Here is a 19736-nt window from a genome sequence, read left to right as displayed (position 1 = left end):
TCGCTTACTTAGCTTAGTAATAAGAGTCATGGTATTAATTGAGCAGCATAGCAAACATCCCAGGCTAATTGTTAAGCAATGTCTAAAGTGGTCATTACCAAATAAAGGTCTTTTTCTGGAAGCAGCAGAAAAGACTAGAGAAATTCAAGAGCAAATGTGCCAAGATGGTTGCAAATTATATTGTTTGAGTCTTTCCCTTTAACGAGTCAGGAGCTTTCCTGATGAGGTGGATCTCAGCATCACCAATAGATCTATGCCACTCCTTGTCTGGCCCCGGTAGACAGATCTACCAGTAGCCTACGAAGAAAAAAATAATCTGGGCAGAGAAGAATATGCAAGATTTACTTATGAACCCACCTCTTCCTATGTTACACTCAGAATGCTAGTGGACCAAAGTTCTTTAGCTCAAGGGATAGAATATATCATCAAATATATAAAATGTGAGAATATTTTACAGGTTAAAATAAAACTTTTAAAACACAAAGGTGAGCCACCTGGAAGTACTTGTGTTGCTGAGTGATCAGGAGCATAGTACTCAAATGGCTGAGGAAGATACAATTTTTGAAAAATAGTTACTTTGAGGCACACTAATAAAGTTTAGACCAATTTTGCTTTGCGAATTTCATTTTAGAAGTAAAGTTGTGGAAACAAAAGGAAAAAAGTTAATTGGCAGGCCTTTATAAAACTAATGTGAGAAGAGAATGTTACTAAGCAACGATGAGGAACATTATAAAATGCCTTAAAATGAGTACAAAAGGAGCATTGACCGTATTGAACATAAAATCAAAAACTTTGGAGCTAAAATTAAGGAACTCATCAAAAATACCCCCCAAAAAATAGGTAAACAAAAGTGAGAAAGAACATGATTATTTGAGAAGACTGGATATCAGTGATCTCAAGCAGATAATCAGTACTCATAAAAAAGAAAAAGGAATAAATTAAAGAAAATATGAAGAAAAACATTTTTTGAGATGATGGAAATCCTGTTAAATATAGTAGTTAAGTCTATGTAAACCAGTCTGGAATACTTGAAACATTTGAACTCTACTCATTTTGTAGAAGTTATCATTTTCTATACAACAAATTTCCCCAAATCAGAGCAACTTAAAAGAAAATATAGTCTTTCTCTCACGGTTTCTGTGCTTGCAGAATGCGAACGAAATTTAGCTGAGTCTTTTGCTTCAATTTCTCTCCCAAGGTGTCAGTCAAGATCCAACGAGTATGAGAGCTGTTTCCAAGCTCATTCGATGGATGTTGGCAGAATTAGCTCCTTGAGGGTTGTTGGACTAAAGTGTTCACTTTCTCACTGGCTGTTAGCCAGAGGTCACCCTCAATTCTTTACCACATAGGTGTCATTATTACCAGCTTAAACAATAGCATAGCTCCATCCTGATCGCAACTAAAGCTTGCTTTCCTTTTCATGCATACTTCATGATTTCATACAAAGTTAAAACATCCCCAAAGTCATAAGAGGCAGTAACTGACTGAAGTGCTAAGGAGTATTTAGAGATACCCCATGGTATACCAGTTCTAGAGTACCTGGAAAAGACCACAGGTTAACCTGTTACAATTTTTAAAAAGTAGAGAAAGTAATAAAGCCTAATTATAAAAAAGGTTTGGTGGCCTACGTGAGGTGGTTAAATGTCATATTAGTACAATTCCCTTAAAGTTAGTATGTTGTAGATCTAGCTTGGAAACAGGACTGTGAAATCAAAGTCTTTGCTTTAAATTGTCTAAATTGGGCTATAGTTCAGCCCACCAGGAAACTTTGTAAGGCTTCAAAGCCTTAGGAAAAGAGAATGCTTTTTTCTGTCGTCCTCCTGTCTTCCATCTCCATAAACATCAAGGACCTAGTGCCATCATTTCAGAATCTACAGGAATATGTTTTATTTCTAGCTCAGGTTATGAAGGTGGCTGGTTGAAAAGTCATAGGTTCAAGATTCCCATTTTGTCAATCTTAAAAGAATGAGACAGGGACAGGAATGAAAACAAATCAAATAACAACAACAAAAACCAGCGAAGATTAATAGATTAATCACACGTAAGATTATGGCCTTGCTGCAAATAGGAATTTATTTCTGGGTTAGGGCAGGGTCTTCTGAAACCTCACACTGCAGATAAAGCAATATGTTTAACGTGTTCTTGAGTAAACTCCCACATGGAAAGAAAGGCTGCTACAATGACAATGATCTGACAGATAGACTCTGGAATTACTGGGGATTGAGCTTCGCTTTTGAGGCCAGAATGAATTTATCTAGAAATTCACACTGCAAGGGCAAATGAACATCATATGGGCAAAGTCCATCCTGGAAAGGAAGGCCAATAAGGCCAGATCTGTGCTGCAAATGGGTAAAGGAGGCCAAGTATAAAAAATGTACAGCAGTATTGATGAAGTGGAAAGTATGGGCCTTAATAATGGAGCAGCTATTTTATTAGTTGAGATGACTTCTGTTACAAGTAAGAGAAAATTCAACTTGAAATTGCTTAAACAGTAAGAAATTTTATTGATCATATCAATAGGAAGTCCCAACGAAGTATGGGGTGACTCCAGCAGTTACTAATCGACCAGTTCAATAACATCATTAAAAGACCAGGATTTATTCTTTTCATCTTTCTGCTCTACCTTGTTCTGTATATCAGTCTTGCCCTCATAGTTGCAACATGGCTGCGACACTACCAGACAGCATATCCAGATGCCAACATCCAGAAGAAGGAACAAGGAGATCTTTCCCATAAATTCCCCAGCATGTCTCCTTTCTTGTCTCATTGGCTAAAACAGGGGGACCTACACTCACCTCCAAATCAACCACCAGTAAGGGAGATTAGATTCTTATGTTGACTTAGAGTAGTAGAGATTTACCCATTAGAGTGAGAGTTATTCTTTTAAAACATGGACAACTGAACAAATTGGCGTAATGGAAACAAGAAAGAAGAGGGCTATTTGGCAGGCAACCAGCGATGTTTGCTCATCAGCAGCCAACTAAGCAGATGGTTGCTATGAGCCTGTGATTAGTGTTGACAGAACATTTGATTAATTTTAATAAGCTGGAAATCTGGATGTTTATACAAGATGTCCCAACTTTTAAATATTGGCAATAAATTCAAAAACACTTAAAAATACTTTGTGACCCAAATTATTCAGGTCCAATACGAATAAATCTGCAATTCATACATGTCTGGAAGGCTACCAGTTTACAATCTCTAATTTTTTTTTTATTTAACTGAAAGTTCTTTACTTAGAAAGTGAAGCTCACTTTAACCTCGCCAGTAACTAAATTATACAAATTTCTATGAAAAATATTTTTATTAGTAAAGTTTATTCAATTGTAGTAAACCTCAAATTACACAACTAATATGGATTATAGACGATAATGTAGGAAAGATATTATATAAATCAGAAAATGGTTATATACTTTTTCTTTTTAACAAAGGGTTCTAATTTGACAGGTTAATAGTTAAAACAATTGAGTTGTTGTTAGTCTTCTAATGATAAATGTACTATTTTCTCCCATCCTTCCCAGTTTTCTTTGATTACTTGTTTATTTGTTTTCATTACAGGGTGAATTAATTCCTACCAAACCTAATTAGAAATTTCAGCTTCATAGCTGTATCTGTAGAGTCATCTTCCTTCCCTATGTAGAATATAAATTTTAAATTCAAAGATTCTCAAAAGTACATCTCTCTTAAACATTTTATTTCATCTCTTCAAAGTATAACATGAATCAAGAAATGTTAACCTCTTTGGGTATCAAGAGCAAATAGTAGTGAGATAGCCCATATATTTCTCTTCTATCCAGATTGTCCCATCATTCAAGTTGATCATTTACCCACCAATCCTTGCTTAGCTGTCGCTTCAGACATTTGGATTGGAGCCCTAAAAAAGACAATACACTTAAATGATCAACTTTTTCCAAAAAAAATGTATATATCTCATAATTTTGAAATATTAAGAAATTAAAATTAATTATCTGTAGTACTTCCTATTTTATGGATTATTTCATACATCACAGGAAAGGAGTGGAAACATGGGAGTGTAAGGAAAGAAGGTAAGAAAAATACCACACTGGGATGCAAATATCTATCTAGCTAATTAGCATAATATGGAGATGGTGGGGGGAATCAGGAGAAAAGTTTTGAGACACTAGGTGATTATTATTCTATGGGATACTTCCACAATCTCAATATTTCTGTGGAGTATTTCTGAGAGAATGAATAATATTGAGATCATCATCACTTCATAGCTAAGACACATCCATCTTTTTCCTCTTGGTTATTGGGCAGACTCAGAAGGAAGACATATGCTAGCACCCATCCATTAATCATACAGATATTATTCTTAGTGAACATCTTCTAGGGAAATATGGTTATTCTTTCCTTGATACCAGGAGTGCTACATGGTTATAATAGTTTAGCTATGGATCTCATACCTTAGGCATAGACATTGGCTTATCCTTGAAAACAGTAGAGGAAAGGACCTTTGTTTCTTCATGCTATATTATGGACAAAAATAATGGTAAGACTTTAGAAATGCTATGCACTTCCCATCTTAGCTATACTTTTTTAAAAATCATTCCTGACCTTGTCAGCACTCATTTAAATTCTACCTAACTCTCAAATTTCTGTTTTAACCACCCTGACCCCATTCATTTCCTCTTCACCATATTCTTCTCATCCAATCACCAGCTTTGACATAAATAATATATAAGCAAATAAGTGCTTCATATATATTTGACTTGTTTTCCTACTAAAATTGTAAAAGTTCTTCAAAAAAATACCTTAAGTTTTAGTTTTTTCATTTACCCACAACAGAGCATCAAGTATGTGGAAATATGCTCAGTAACTATTTGAGTGAATGAATTCTACCCTTTACTTCATGAGTGCCTGACTTTGATTCCATGTTTGCCTATATGTGGGCTATTTTTCATGCCCTACCTCCTACAGAAACTATGACTAATATAGGCTCTATTCTACCTACAATAAATAAAAAAGTAAATATAACTTATTAAATTTTACATCCTCCAAAATCAACATCTAGACACCGTCCTTTGAGGGAGACAGCCTTCTACAGCAGAACTATTGATCATTTCTTAACAATTATATAAAAGAGCTGTTTTTAATAATAATAAATTAATACCCATAATAATTTATAGATAGTAAATAGAACTTGCTATGCTATCTCAGATTAGCCTAGGGAGCACATATCTTGATAAAGAACCCATAGATTTAGAGATATTATTCACATTGGCACAAAAGACATTTTAAAGATCATCGGGGATCATCTGATACTTACTAGTACAAGGAAGGAAGAAGATGACACAGAAGTAGGAATCGGAGGTGGTGGAAAATCTGGCTTTGTGATTAGCTAGTAAGAGGTAAAAAAAAAAAAATCAAAGGTTGGGCCTTAAAAACAAATGCACTTAATGGAAAGGATTAAATTATTTTCAGAAATAATTTTCAGAGAATTTATGACTTTACCCATGAGAATATTCTAAACCTGTAAGTTCAATTGTTTTCATTTTGGTGTACGCATCCAAATGAGAAATAAGTCCAATGCCAATAGACATATGATTGGGATGCCATTGTATGAAGCAGATTGGCACTCTTCCTGTAATGAGTTATCAGCTTTATAGACCTGGTAATTCTAGTTTAAGGGTTAAATTTAGGAGTATAATGGACAGGTGCACATTCTCAAATTTGACATTTTCAAAATGTTGTGTAGAAGAATCTATACTTTATATTACATTCACACAGATTCTAACATCCTTCTAAAGAAGTAATTGGGCATTGTGGGTTGTGACTTTCACTACTATTTCCTCAAGGTTAGGCTGGAAGTGATTTAAGAGAAGTTGCTAACTCACAAAAGAAGCTGGAGGCTCACTGCCATCCACTGGCAGGTCAAGGGCATGAAGCTTCATCTGACTTTTCTAAAAAGAAAAAATATTTTTTAAATGAATTTTATCAATTTCCTATGTTCATGCTCCAAATAAGCAATCCTTTCAAAGCATCGGAGACCAAGACTATGATGACACCAAAAGACCAGATGGAAAAATCACAGTGGCCCAGCTGCTGCATTCTGCTATGTCCAGAGCTATCAGAGATTGGTCAGTCTCCATCAAAAACATTATTACCAATGTCATTATCACTAGCCAACTTCTGCTAAAATTTCTAAACTTGCCGGACACAACCAAGGCATTAGGACTTATACATATTACATGTATTGTCATACAAATACACATATTATTTTCTTTACTGGGATATTTTTAAAGGAATAAGAAATTGAGAGAGAGAGAGAGAGAGTGAGAGAGAGAGAGAGAAATCTGACATCTGACATCTGCCCTCCTTGTTCTCTTATTGTGTTTGCATTTTGTGAATCCCAGCAAAGCAGCCAGTGAGTTTCCGCATTTTAAGGAGACTTCTACATTTAACCAAAAGCAGAGGACAACTTTCTGAATGTGTAGTTACAGAGCCCACAATCATTGCTGCGTACTCAGAAGCGTCATACATTTATAAAACACTGATGAGTAGAAATGATGGGTAGATGGTCAGCACAAGAGAGGGAGAAAATCACAAACTGGGGTCCACAGCAAATATAGTACAGACTATGATTCACCTCTTTGCAATGAAGAGCCTTCATTGTCTGTGGTTTCCTCTTCTGTCTGCATGGCCTGGTGCCAGGGTCAGACTGTGACCTGTAGGTGAAAGGATATCATACAAATTGACCAAGCAGTGTGTTCACCATTTGGGGGAAACTCAAGATAAATCTGCCAATTTCCTTTGCCCATTGTGCCATAATTAGTGAATGACTAGGTTTTCACCTGCTCCCTAGGATGTTCTTCAGGTTTCTGTGTTCTGTAATTCATCATTAACACCACTGATTTTCTTTTTGATTCTCTTGCAGAGCCCTGAGTCCTAATAATGATGGTGTGGAATCCAACTTTTATCTAAATTACGCCATCTAATTAATGATTTGTTTTATTCCTTCACTATTTATTAATAGCCCATTTTGGATAAATAGTTAGTTTTTTTAAAAAAATGCAAGAAAGATGCTGTAGTGCCAAGACCATTTTCAAAAGACTGACTGATCTTGGTGCATATCAAGACTCCATCACTTACTTTGTACAACTTTGAACATGTTTATTGACCTCTCTGAGCTTCTCTTTCCATATCAGTAAAATGTGAAGTGCCTGGCCTTGCATGATTGTTGTAAAATTGATATATAACATCTTTTAATCTATAGAATAGAAATAATAGTTACTACCCTCATGATATTCTTAAGAGGATTAAATGAGATAATGTACGTAAAAGGACTTACTAACAGTGTTTATCATAAAGATAATAATCAATAAAGATTATATATTGTATTATTATAATGAGCACAAAATCTTTAATAAAGAGTTATTAATCTTATTATTAAATATATATACAGTAATTACAGGAGAAAAAGACATGCCTTACTGTGAAAGTTTTCTCAGTAAAAGGAATACTCAGCCTCTGATCCAAGCAAAATGTATCTGCACTTATTTTTTTCTTAATACATGTTTTTATTAATTTTTTTAGAGACAGAGGAAGGGAGGGGAATAGAGAGATAGAAACGTGGATGAGAGAGAAACTTCATTGATTAGTTCCCTCCTGCACGCCCCCTACTGGGGATGGAGCCCTCTTGGTTCCTGGGTCAAACTTCAACCACTGAGCAACACCAGCCAGGCCTATACTTCTTTCTAAGTATTTGAAGTAAACCAAATTTAAATTTGAGAATTTGGGTCACATCTTTGAATTTAAAGTTCATTAGAGGCCCAAAAGTCCCCCGATAAAAACCTACCTCTGGACTTTCTTTTGCTTTCCTCTGGTGCTTTGATGCCTGAATACTATAGCACACACCACAAATATGACAGCCACAGGGAACAGCACCCCAACCACAATGGAGACGTCTACAACAAAGAGAACCCAGGCCTAGTGAGGATCTGGGTATTCATACGTATATATCACAATAGTCCTTATTCACCATTTAGCATAAATTCCATCTACCCTTTCCTAGAGAAAATGCATTCTCTGGCCAATCTCTCATAGCCAGTAAAATGAAGATTATTTTGATCGTGATTAGTAAGATTTTATTTAGATAGAATAAATAAGGGGAAATCTATATGAAACATTTTGTATGAGATAGTTAAAGCAAGTACTATGAAGAAGTATTAGAAGCAATGATGTTTATAATAATTGGGGGAAAATGACTGGAAAATTAGAGAGAATATAAAGTAAGGGAGATGGCAGAAAAGGAGTGGAATATTTCTCAAACTCAAGGTTGAAATAAAACAGGGAAATAGAAACTGAAGCCTTAAAATCATATTTCTGTCAGTAGCAAATAAGGAGCTGAGATGTATGACAATTGATAGAGACACAACTAAATATTCTACTGATTTTTGCCCTATATTGCAAAAATTATGAACATAAAAGAAATGATGTGACCCTGTAAATTGGGAAATGGTTTAAATAAAATTCTTGGTTCTATTTAGTGCCTTTTACCTACTTATCTAAGTAATCACTGTGACTCCAATCTTTTGCTATTTGAAATATTCATTTTTCTTATAATAATCAGAAACCACAGATACCAGGAGGTACAGCTTTGAAGAGAAAATCAAACAGGTATTACTCTCTTATTGCACAGATTAGCAGGTCAATGAGATTATTTTTTAATATAAGAAAAGGTCACAAGTGTAAACACACATAGACAAAGACAACAGTAGTAGAATTCAAGGTGAGATGACAATTTCACTTCAAATATCTGAAACTTTCCACCCTCCATAAAAATGAAAATAATTATAAAAATATAGGAAGTAAAGGATTTATGTGGACAGAAACAGAGTAGATTAAAGCTCCAAACACCAGAAGTAGATGCTATTCCTTCTTGGGAAGTCTAACAAAGAATCAACAAATTAAAAACATAATTAGTCCAAACATCAGAAATAGATGCTATTTTTTTCTTGGGAAGTCAACAGAGGATCTGAACTTAGGACAGACGATTCATTCAGGCCCATCCCCATCCCTTGTGTATACAGAACAAGCATGCCTCATGCCTCAAGACAAAGCCCTTCTAGAGAACTCTCTAGAAACAATGGGGGACATAAGAGCCTGAGAAGCAGCACAGATCTAGAGAGAAGGAATAGTCAAGGAGAAATTGAGTGCCAAGAAAAATAAAATCTCTCAGGAAGTAAATGAAATAAAGACCCCTCTCCTCAAGGCCAAGTACTCTTCACTACGGCGACTAGTGATGAGGATCCCCACTTTGGCTGCTTCCCACACTGATAGAGCTCACAGCCAGATCTCCCATCAGGAGAGGTTATGAATAGATACAGCAAACACACACACACACTCATGCAAAGAAAATCCATGTGAGCTAATTCAAGTTGACCTAATCCCACATGTAATAAAAGATCACATACCCTGAACTAAAATAACACAATGAAATACAAGAGACAGGGTGAAAAAACAGAACAGTCAAACTCAAAAGAAATAGAGATAGCCTGGCCAGTGTTGCTCAGTGGTTGAGCATCAAACTATGAAATAGGAGGTCAGGGTTCGATTACTAGTCAGGGCACATGCCTGGGTTGTGGGCTCAATCCCAGTAGGGGCCATGCAGGAGGCAGTGGAGCAATGATTCTCTCTCATCATTGATGTTTCTATTTCTCTCTCCCTTACTCTCTGAAATCAATAAAAATACGTTTTCTTATTGCACAGTACTATGGAGAAGTATTAGAAACAATGATGTATTAGAAGCAATTAGAAGTATTAGAAGCAATTTCTTTTCTTCAAAAAGAAATAGAGATAATTCAGCTCATAGAATTAAATCTACAAAAACAATCTGTCATATCCTTAGAGAGTTTTATGAGGATGTTATATCTATACTTTAAGTCAAGGATGGTATGAAAATGGAACAATCAGAAAAGAGAATTTGGGAAGTTAAAGTGAGATTACAAATATAAACTTGAAGAAATCTTTTTTGTATGTAGAGTAAATGCATAGGGATGTGGAAAATTGGATTAAAAACCTGTTAAAGAAACTTTGAAGGTTAACATTGTGGATTCATTATTTACAGGACAGGAATTTTAAGAGGAGAGAAAAGAGGCAATGAAATCTTTTGTAATCTGAAAGAAAAGCTTGGAAAAGAGCAATTTCTCAGGTTAGATGTGGAATGTTACCTACGGAAGACGACAGAGGAGCCATCACAGTCAGGAGGGACCCAGCCCTCTTTACACTGACACTGGAGCTCATGGTCACACACCTGCGGGATCAATGATCTTGTCAGTTTCCATGCTAGACTGTCCACTGACCCAAGGGCCTACCCATCCACCATTAAGTCCATTATAAAAATGGAGTAACCCCAATTCTGCATCTTTCAGCTATCTACAGAAACTACAAATCAATAATAGGAATTTCATATAGACCAGGTTCTTGAAAGAAATTTTTCATTGAAACACCCTAGTGATGGGTTAGACCAGTGGTTGGCAAACCGCGGCTCGTGAGCCACATGCAGCTCTTTGGCCTTTTGAGTGTGGCTATTCCACAAAATACCACATGTGGCGCACACGTACAGTGTGATTGAAACTTCGTGGCCCATGGGAAGAAGTCGGTTTCCGAAAAGGAGATAGACGAAACAAGTATACAAGATGAGTGCGGATGGGAGAGTTGGAAGGGGTCGACCTCAACAAATGTACCTCAATTACATTCAGGATGTTTTTAGCAAAGGCTAGCTTAGGAGTACCCTAATTAAGTTAATAACAATGTACCTACCTATATAGTTTAAGTTTAAAAAATTTGGCTCTCAAAAGAAATTTCAGTCGTCGTACTGTTGATATTTGGCTTTGTTGACTAATGAGTTTGCCGACCACTGGGTTAGACAAACATAAGCTTTATTTTTTGGTTGGTGGATTTTTGAAAACAATTATCTTTATTGCTATAGTATTACATATACCCCCCCTCCCCCGCCCTCTTTCTATCTGCTCTGTGCCCTCCCCAGGCCTTCACCACACTATTGTCTATGTCCATGGGTTATGCATATAAGTTCTTTGGTTAGTCTCTTCCTGCCTTATCCCTTCCCTCTGGTGCTAGACTGTTGCATGCTTCCATGTTTCTGGATCTATTTTGTTTGTCAGTTTATTTTATTCATTAGACTCTACATATAAGTGAGATCATGGGATACTTGTCTTTCTCTGACTGGCTTATTCAGCTTAGCATAATAATCTCCAGGTCCCTCCATGTTGTCTCAAAGGGTAAGAGATCCTTCTATTTTCAGTTACTGACACATTTTTTTATATAATCAAAACTGACCTAAAAATTACATAAGATTCAGCAAGATTGGGCAAACATTTTCAAAACTTACAGCATGTCCTTTGCACTTAGATGAGCAATTGGTCGATTTGTAGGCCCTCTCGATATCTACACATTCTGCATTAAGGCAAACCTGAAAATGATGTGAAAAACAAGAAGTTGACACTAATGTCCAATAGTATCAGTTCTTCAAATTGTTTGGAATTTGGTCTTATATTATTAGCCACTAATACCATTATTAAACTTACCTTTTCATTTGGGAAATCACAGCATTCTTTTGAAAATAGGAAGATGGGATCTACGTAATCTTAGAGGGTAGGCAGAGTGGGTGGGTGGAAAGAGATCAACTAAGAACTTGTATGCATATATACATAACCCATGGACACAGTCAATGGGGGGAAAATGGGGACATATGTAACACTTTCAACAATAAAGTTGTAAAGATATAGATGATATAGATAGAGATAAAGATAGAGATAAATAGATAAATATAGATGATATAGATTAGATATAGATAGAGATATAGATATGATATAGATATAGATATAGATATAGATATAGATATAGATATAGATAAATATATAAAATAAAATATTTAGAGAGTCCTCTTTAAAGATTTTCTTACTTCACTTCATTCCTCAGGGGTCATCTCCTTACTCCACTTCCTCTCTTAAGACTGATATTTAGCATAGAGCTGAGCATAGCACATGATACAAGGTACCCATTCCAACAAAAAATATTACGGAAAACATGTTAATATCACATCTTCTACAATATTAACAATTATCATTTATATAAAAATAAATAATATTTTGATCTATTATTATCAGTGAGACTATCATTCATTGAAAACCTACCAATTTAGGGGCAATAAAACTTACCTAAGTTTAACAACCTAGTGCTAAGCACATAATAGGTACTGATTAAATAATATTGAAGGAATGCATGCAGGTAGGCCTAAATGAATGACATAAGCATTGCTTTGAAAACTGCTCCTATGAAACACAAGGATGCCTTGAAAAACTAAACAATAAACTAAAACTAAAAAAAATTTGAATAAAAGCCACGATTTCAACCTACCTTCTTATTTCCACACTTAGTTCCATTGGCTACCATGCCTATTTCTTCACTGCTGTCTTCGGGATCAAATGTTTTACATGTCAGGAAAGTTATTATACGTCCTTTCCAGGGCAAATTATCTGACCCACCTTGACAGAACAACTTCCCACATATGGCATCACTAAGGAAAAGTAAAAAAAGGGCTGCAGTTAAATTACCAGGACCAAATTGCAGTTGATAGCTCCCCAACTATCCAGATTGAACTAAAGGTATTTCTCCCTATAGCAGAGACTCCTAGTTCTCCTTTATATCAACATTTTTCTTATTCCTCAGTAATAGCACCATTGAATATGGAAAGGCATATTGTTGCTGTAACAACAACAAAAACACATTTCTCAGATTCCCATGCTACTAGTTTTGGACAACGGGAAAGAAGAAGAATCTTAAGTAAAAATTCTTGAAGGTGGCCTTACTTTTTTGTTCTTGTTTGTTTGTTTGTCTTTTTTGCTTATTGGAAAGTGATGGCTGGCTCTGAAGAAGCCAACACAGACCAATGGAAATGCTTGGAATGGAGGTCACATATATGATAGAGCTAGACAATATAAGGATAATGGATTTCTAATATAATGGAGGGTACCTAGGAAGTCAATTTCTATCTTGTTTCAGTTAACTTTTCTTGTTTATTTTCATGAATTGCAGTAGAATTATTCCACTATGGTTGTGTCAATATAAATCTTAGCCTTAGTTGATCCTCATGTGGGGTTACTGAAAGAACTATCTCCCTGCAAAGGTAGATGACACTGCTCAGCACTCAAGAAAACCATGCGTTTATCACTGAAGAGAGTAAAGTCAACGCCAATAAAAGTGCAGACCATTGCTTTATGCAGAATTCAGAGGAGGGCTGTGAAAAAGTATTCTGAGAGCAGATAGAATTGGATCCTTCTGATGTCTTTGGTGGTTGTAGAAAAATATGAGTGAGCAGTAGAGAAAGACATGCATCCTCTTCAAATTTGTTTTTCTTGAATCACTTAAGAGAAGGCTTATAATGAAGATTCTAGGATACAGGGAATTACAGGCTTACTCTCATGACAACCAGTTCCTATTAAAATGTGACTAGAAAGGCAGCCTGTGAGTAGAATGAAATGCTTGTGCCTCTAGTTGTAATCACAATGATGATATAAGAAAATGGGATATGCACATTTTGTTGATGAAAAACACAACTACCCTGCTCTCTTTCCCCACTCATTACCACTCATACTACATATTACTCTTTTCCCCAAAATATTTCCTTTTACATATTTCCCCATTTGAATCTGCCCTGATATCCTATAAAGGAGAAAGCACAGAATATGATAGTCCATCATTTAGGCCCAAACTCCCCAAGAGATTATCCTATGTCTAAAATACATTTTGCTTAGAAAAATTTTTTAAAAAAACAACAACACAAAATATAGTTTGCTTGGCAATATCTATCATCTAGAAAAAATAGTATTTAATAGAAAAACTTTGAGAAATGCTTATCTTGTTTAACCTCTTGTTGCATATTACTTACTGAAAAATTTGGAGTAGGTACTAGGATTTTAATCCTATATAATAAAAGGGTAATATGCAAATTGACCAAACAGTGGAATGACCAGTCCTTGTGAGTGTACTGACCACCAGGGGGCAGATGCTCAATGCAGGAGCTGCCCCCTGGTGGCAGCACTAAGGATGGCTGACAGTGGCTACTCCCCCCCCACCCCCCCACAGGGAGCGGGCTTAAGCCATGAGTCAGACATCCCCCAAGGGCTCCAGGCTGAGGGACGCCCCCCCCCCCAGTGCACAATTTTTGTGCACTGGGCCTCTAGTCTATTATAATTTGAGTTTTTAATGTCATCTTAAAATTGCACAATCAAAAAATCTTAGAGAAAAATACCAAGTTTATTGCATATAATATTCTATACTTTTTCTATAATATCAATATAAGATTAAAACATTCTTCAGGTGAATTGTCAATTTTTTCTCTTGCTGCCTTTTGTTTCTTGATATAATTCCATGGCAAGTTTACATAAAACTGTACAAGCATTTATTAATTATTTCTCTAGGTAGGTAAATATTTGTGCCCCTAGAATCATAATGAAAGATATCAGATGGGAAAGTACCTAAAATATCCTGGAATATCAATGGACATATTTCCAACCAGGACCATTTATTTACCTTGCTTGTCCCATCTCAAACATTCATTCTCTTTAAAAGTGATTGTACCTGATATCATCTAAAACACCCACCAGGACGGACTTGAAAAAAGCCATTAATTCTTATTTCTCTTGTTAACTCAGTGCCTAGCTAGAAACACGGCACATAATAGTCACTCAATGACTATCGGTCAAATGAATGATATCCAAATTGACTTTTCCTTGAAATGGAATAAATCAGAACGTGTAGCTGTAAGTAAACAATTTCTCTAGTCTGTGAAGCAAAAAGGTTCAAAGTATTGTTTGAAAGCCACTTACTTTGCTTTACAGGGAATACGTGTGTTGTTCACTTTGCGGCAGTACCCATACTTTGACACACCTTCGTTCTTCCTGTAGCATGACTTATCTGCAACCTCAGTTCCTGGGACCAGGCAGGATCAGCAGGAACATATTTGCAAAGAAAACAGAAAGGAACGTCAATGCTACAAAGAGTTAATGGAATATAAAACCAATAGCCTAGGGAATATAGTCAACAATATTGTAATAATTATGCACAGTGCCAAATGGGTAGTTGAAATATCAGGGGGAACACCATGTAAATTATATGATTGTCTAACCACTTGACTGTATATCTGAAACCAATACAAATAGTGTTGAATGTAAACTGTAATTAAAAAATAAAATAAATTTCAAAACATCATGAGAAATGCTATTTGTAGTTATTCATTCCTTAACACTAGCAATGCATTATAAGAAATGCATCTTTAAGTGATTTTGTTATTGTGTGAATAACTTAGAGTTTACTTACACAAACCTGGAGAGTATAGCTTACTATACACCTAGGCCATATGGTATAGCCTATCGTTCCTAAGCTACACACCTGCACAGCATGTTACTGTACTGAATACTGTAGGCAATTGTAACACAATGGTAAGTATTCATGTATTTAAACACAGAAAAGGTACAATACAATTATGGTATAAAAGATAAGTGGAACACCTCTGTAGGGCACTTATCATGAATGGAGCTTACAGGGCTGGCAGTGGCTCTGGGTGAGTGAGTGGTGAGTGAATGTGAAGGCCTAGGACATTACTGTACACTGTTGTAAACTTTATAAACACTGTACACTTAGGCTACACTAAATGTATAACAAGATAATTTTCCTTCTTCAATAATAAACTAAACTTAGCCTATTATACTTTTTTACTTTATACAACTTTTATATTTTTAAACTAGAGGCCTGGTGCACAGGTAGGATCCCCAGGCCTGGCTGGTGATTAGGGCCAATCTGTGGGGTGACTGGTGGGGTGATCGGGGCGGGGCTCCCCGACTGGCACCCGCCTTGGCTGGCCTGGGGCCTGTGGGCAGCACCCACGTTAAGCATTTGCCCTCTGGTGATCATTGCGCATCATAGCGACCAGTTGTTCCACCAGTTGGGTGATTTGCATATTAGGCTTTTATTATATAGGATGTTTCAACTACTTTATAATAACACAGCTTAAAACACAAACTCGTTGTACAGAGCTGTGCACAAACAATTTTTCTTTATATACTTATTCTAGAAACTTTTCTCTATTGATTTTTTTTTTTTTACTTTTTAAATGTTTTTGTTAAAACAAAGATGCAAGCACACACATTAGCCTAGGCCTAGCCAGCATCAGGATTATCACTATCATTGTCTACCACCTGCACATCTTGCCCCACTGGAGGGTGATCAGGGGCAGTAACACTCCTGGAGCTGCCCTGCCCTGTGATGGCAGTGCCTTCTCCTGGAGCTCCTCCTGGAGGACCTGCTGAGGCTCTGCCTGAGGGGGTATCACTCTTTTCAGAAATATGTCCATGGTGGTTTGTTTGAATTATTTGTTTCATCATAGATTTGCTTGTAAGCAGATAATGCACAATGAACATTCCTCTCTATTAATGGAAACCTTTTGGTGCTGGTATCCATGTTTTCAAACTTTTTAAGGAGTTTGTCAAAGTCTGCCAAAGCTTCTGTTAAGCCCTTCACTGTGAATTTTCTTGGGGTTCTTCTTTTCCCCTGCAATTTCTTTTCCTCTTGCCTCTTATTCAACTATGTGCTCCTGTTCAGTTCCAACAACTCCTCCTTAGTCAATTCCTCAGCAGCCACCTTTAGGAGCACCTCAATGTCGTCCTCATCCACACCCAGGTTAAAGTTGTTTGCCATCCCAAGTAGAGCTCTGTTCATTTTTACAACCTCCTCATCCTTGACAAATCATTTGAAGTCATGGATAAAACTCCTGAGTCTCTTCTTTCCAAATACCATGTGTACACCGCCTGGTGACCACCTCACGCCTAGGCAAGGTTCTTGATGCCGTCATAGATGTTGTAATCCTTCCAGAATTACATCGGTATCTTCTTCAGTTGCAGCAAAACCTGGGCAAAGGTCCTCCTCAGGTCTTCGGTCTTAAAAGATGCTGTACTTGCTTGATTCATTGGTTAGATCAAATAGGTAGTGTTTGGAGGGAGAAACATCACTTTGATGTTGGGATGAAGATCAGCAATAAAAGGAGGATGTCCAGGAGCATTATCAACAACAAAGTTTTGAAAGGCATACTATTCTCCAAACTGTACTTCTCCATTTCATTGGCACAGCAATTTAGGAGAGCATCTTGAAAGAGAAATTGGGTCATCTATGACTTCTTATCGCTCCTGTAGTGCAATGGCTGCTTGTGCGTACAGATAAGCTTGAAGGCTCTGGTGTTCTCACTGTGCCAGATCACAAAGGGTTTCAATTTGTAGCCTGCAACACTGCCCCCAAGCAAGACCGTTATCCTGTCCTTAAAACCTTGAAACCTGGTATCGAATGGCCTCTTGTGATGAAGGTCCTTTGAGTCATCTTCCAGAATAAGGTTTCATTCATATGGAATATTTGCTCTGGCAAGTAATTTTCCTCTACAATTAGCTTATCTATAGTTTTCAAAAGTTATTTAGCTGCCTTCACATCAATAATTTGCAGACTCACTACTCAGTTTCACATTGTGTAATGAATAAGGATTCTTGGAACATTTCAACCACCCAGAACTGGCAGTAAATTCAACATTGTAGTCATGCAGTCTTTCTGTCAACATAAACTTTTTTGCTTTGGCTGTGATTGTCATGATGCTGAGAGGGACATGCTTCTGTGTCTGGTCCTCAATCCAGGTCATTAAAACTTTCTCTATGTTGGATATAAGCCTTTTTCATTTTTTTTTAAATTTATTGGGCTAACATTGGTTAATAAAATTATATAAGTTTCAAGTGTACAATTCTATAATACATCACCTGTGTATCGTAATGTGTGTTTACCGCCCAAAGTCAAATTCCTATGTCACTATATATTTGGACCCCTTTTTCCCTTTACTACCCCACCCCCCTTTCTCTCTGGTAACCCCCATGCTATTATCTATATCTATAAGATTTTGATTGTTTTGTTTATTTGTTGCTTTCAGCTTTATATCCCACATAGTAGTGAAATCATATGGTTCTTAAATTTTTGTTAGTCCATTGCCTTCAAAGAAGCTGATCCTTTAACAGCTTCTGTCACTTTGTTCTTATTCTTCAAGATCCTAGCTGTGGTGGAATGGGACGTGCCTGACTGGCGAGCAAAACCACCACTTTAAATTTTATTTCCAGGCCAATCACTCAATGTGGCCTCTTACTGGCAACATTAAAAGTGGATTTTGTACATTTAGGGGTCATGAACCACAACATGAGATTAAATCTATAACAAGAGAAGACGATGCATTAGCAGACACAGTATACATGAGATGTATGAGGCTGCTTTCAGCATAACTGGACATGCTGTTTTACGGCAGAAATTTTTTATGTAAGTAGAAAGAGAGCATTCTAAAATAATGAATAAAAGGACACTACAGTACATACATAAACCAATAACATAATTGTTTATTTTCATTCTTAAATATTATGTCCCGTACATAATTGTATATGCTATACTTTCATACAACTGGCAGTGCAGTAGGTTTGTTTATACCAGCATCACTACAAACACATGAGTAATGCATTGTGTTATGACATCATGATGGCTATGACATCAATATGTAACAGAAAAATTTCAGCTCCATTATAATCTTGCAGAGCCACCATAGTATACTAGTATGTGGTTTGTCATTGATGGAAACATAGTTATGCAGCACAGGATGGAATGCTCATTCTCAGAATTATAGCCTGCAACAATTTGATATCAAGAGAGCTGACTGGAATTAAAAACAATATCTAAATATTCTCTTTCTGAATAAATGGTTATCTAAATATTTGAAAACATCTGAATTATTTGCTTAAAGTTACAAGAAATCTATGTAAATATGGAGATAGAACCAGGAGAGCCACAGCCATTACATTAACTCACAAGCAAGCAATTGAATGCTATCCTGCTGCTATGTGCTCCTACTGTGGCAGCTAGCGCTATGCTTGGTCAAACTCCTGTTTTGCCAAGGAGAGCAATGAGCATCACATATTTGATTTCTCGTGTAATCTTCCTCAGATCCCCGTCAGAGAAGCAACAGAACATGGTGGTTAGCAACTCAGGTATTAAGACTGAGCAGCTGTGTGTCCTCAGGCAAGTACCTTAACCTGGCAGTTTGCTCAGCTGTAAAATGAGGATATATAACAGTACCAACCTCACAGAGCTGTTCTGAGGACTAAGTGAGTTAGTATATGTGAGCCAATCAGAAGAGTGGCCAGTCAGTGATAAGTGATTGAGAAATATTAGCCATTGTAATGGTTATCATCATTCCCATTTTATCAACAAGGAAGTGGAGAATCATACTGGTTAAGTCACGAAGAGAGATGAAAAATCAGACTTCACACCCAGTCTGAGTCCAACACTTATGCTCCTGTTCCGTATGAATGTCCCTCTTAAGTATCAATAAATAACATGGGAAAAAAGTTTAAATTCAGTCTTTCAAAAAACAACAAACTAGGCTAAAATAATTAAAAATCCATGAAGGTATTGCACTGATTTCAAAAAAAATTATTCAGTCTATTATAATGATTTGTAAACTCAAACTGTTTTAAATAAATTTATGTTTCAATGTTCAAAATGATAAAATGAGTTTATTACCATATTTTATTAATTGATATCTTAGTAGTATTTATTAGTCCCTCGTTATAATAAAATACACTAAAAATTGGAATAATTTGGCATTATAATATGGGAAAAGG

At 36.3% G+C, this 19736-nt stretch overlaps 1 protein-coding gene across 1 annotated transcript in view; it reads right to left on the bottom strand.

The window, feature by feature from the left end:
- Nucleotides 1–3685: 3685 nt before the first annotated feature.
- ADAM28 (ADAM metallopeptidase domain 28) overlaps nucleotides 3686–19736 on the bottom strand; it is a 57985-nt gene continuing 41934 nt past the window's right edge. Inside the window, exons 15-22 of the mRNA XM_023759119.1 lie at nucleotides 14874–14976; nucleotides 12403–12562; nucleotides 11375–11455; nucleotides 10194–10276; nucleotides 6611–6689; nucleotides 5859–5924; nucleotides 4428–4490; nucleotides 3686–3874 (exon numbers count right to left, since the gene is read on the bottom strand). Of these exons, the coding sequence (XP_023614887.1) occupies nucleotides 3854–3874; nucleotides 4428–4490; nucleotides 5859–5924; nucleotides 6611–6689; nucleotides 10194–10276; nucleotides 11375–11455; nucleotides 12403–12562; nucleotides 14874–14976 (656 nt within the window). The 3' untranslated portion in view covers nucleotides 3686–3853. The remainder of the gene's footprint in view (nucleotides 3875–4427; nucleotides 4491–5858; nucleotides 5925–6610; nucleotides 6690–10193; nucleotides 10277–11374; nucleotides 11456–12402; nucleotides 12563–14873; nucleotides 14977–19736) is intronic.

The sequence above is a fragment of the Myotis lucifugus genome, unplaced genomic scaffold (genome assembly GCF_000147115.1).
Source record: "Myotis lucifugus unplaced genomic scaffold, Myoluc2.0 scaffold_148, whole genome shotgun sequence".
Lineage (NCBI taxonomy): Eukaryota > Metazoa > Chordata > Mammalia > Chiroptera > Vespertilionidae > Myotis > Myotis lucifugus.
This window is presented reverse-complemented; position numbering and strand designations above follow the sequence as displayed.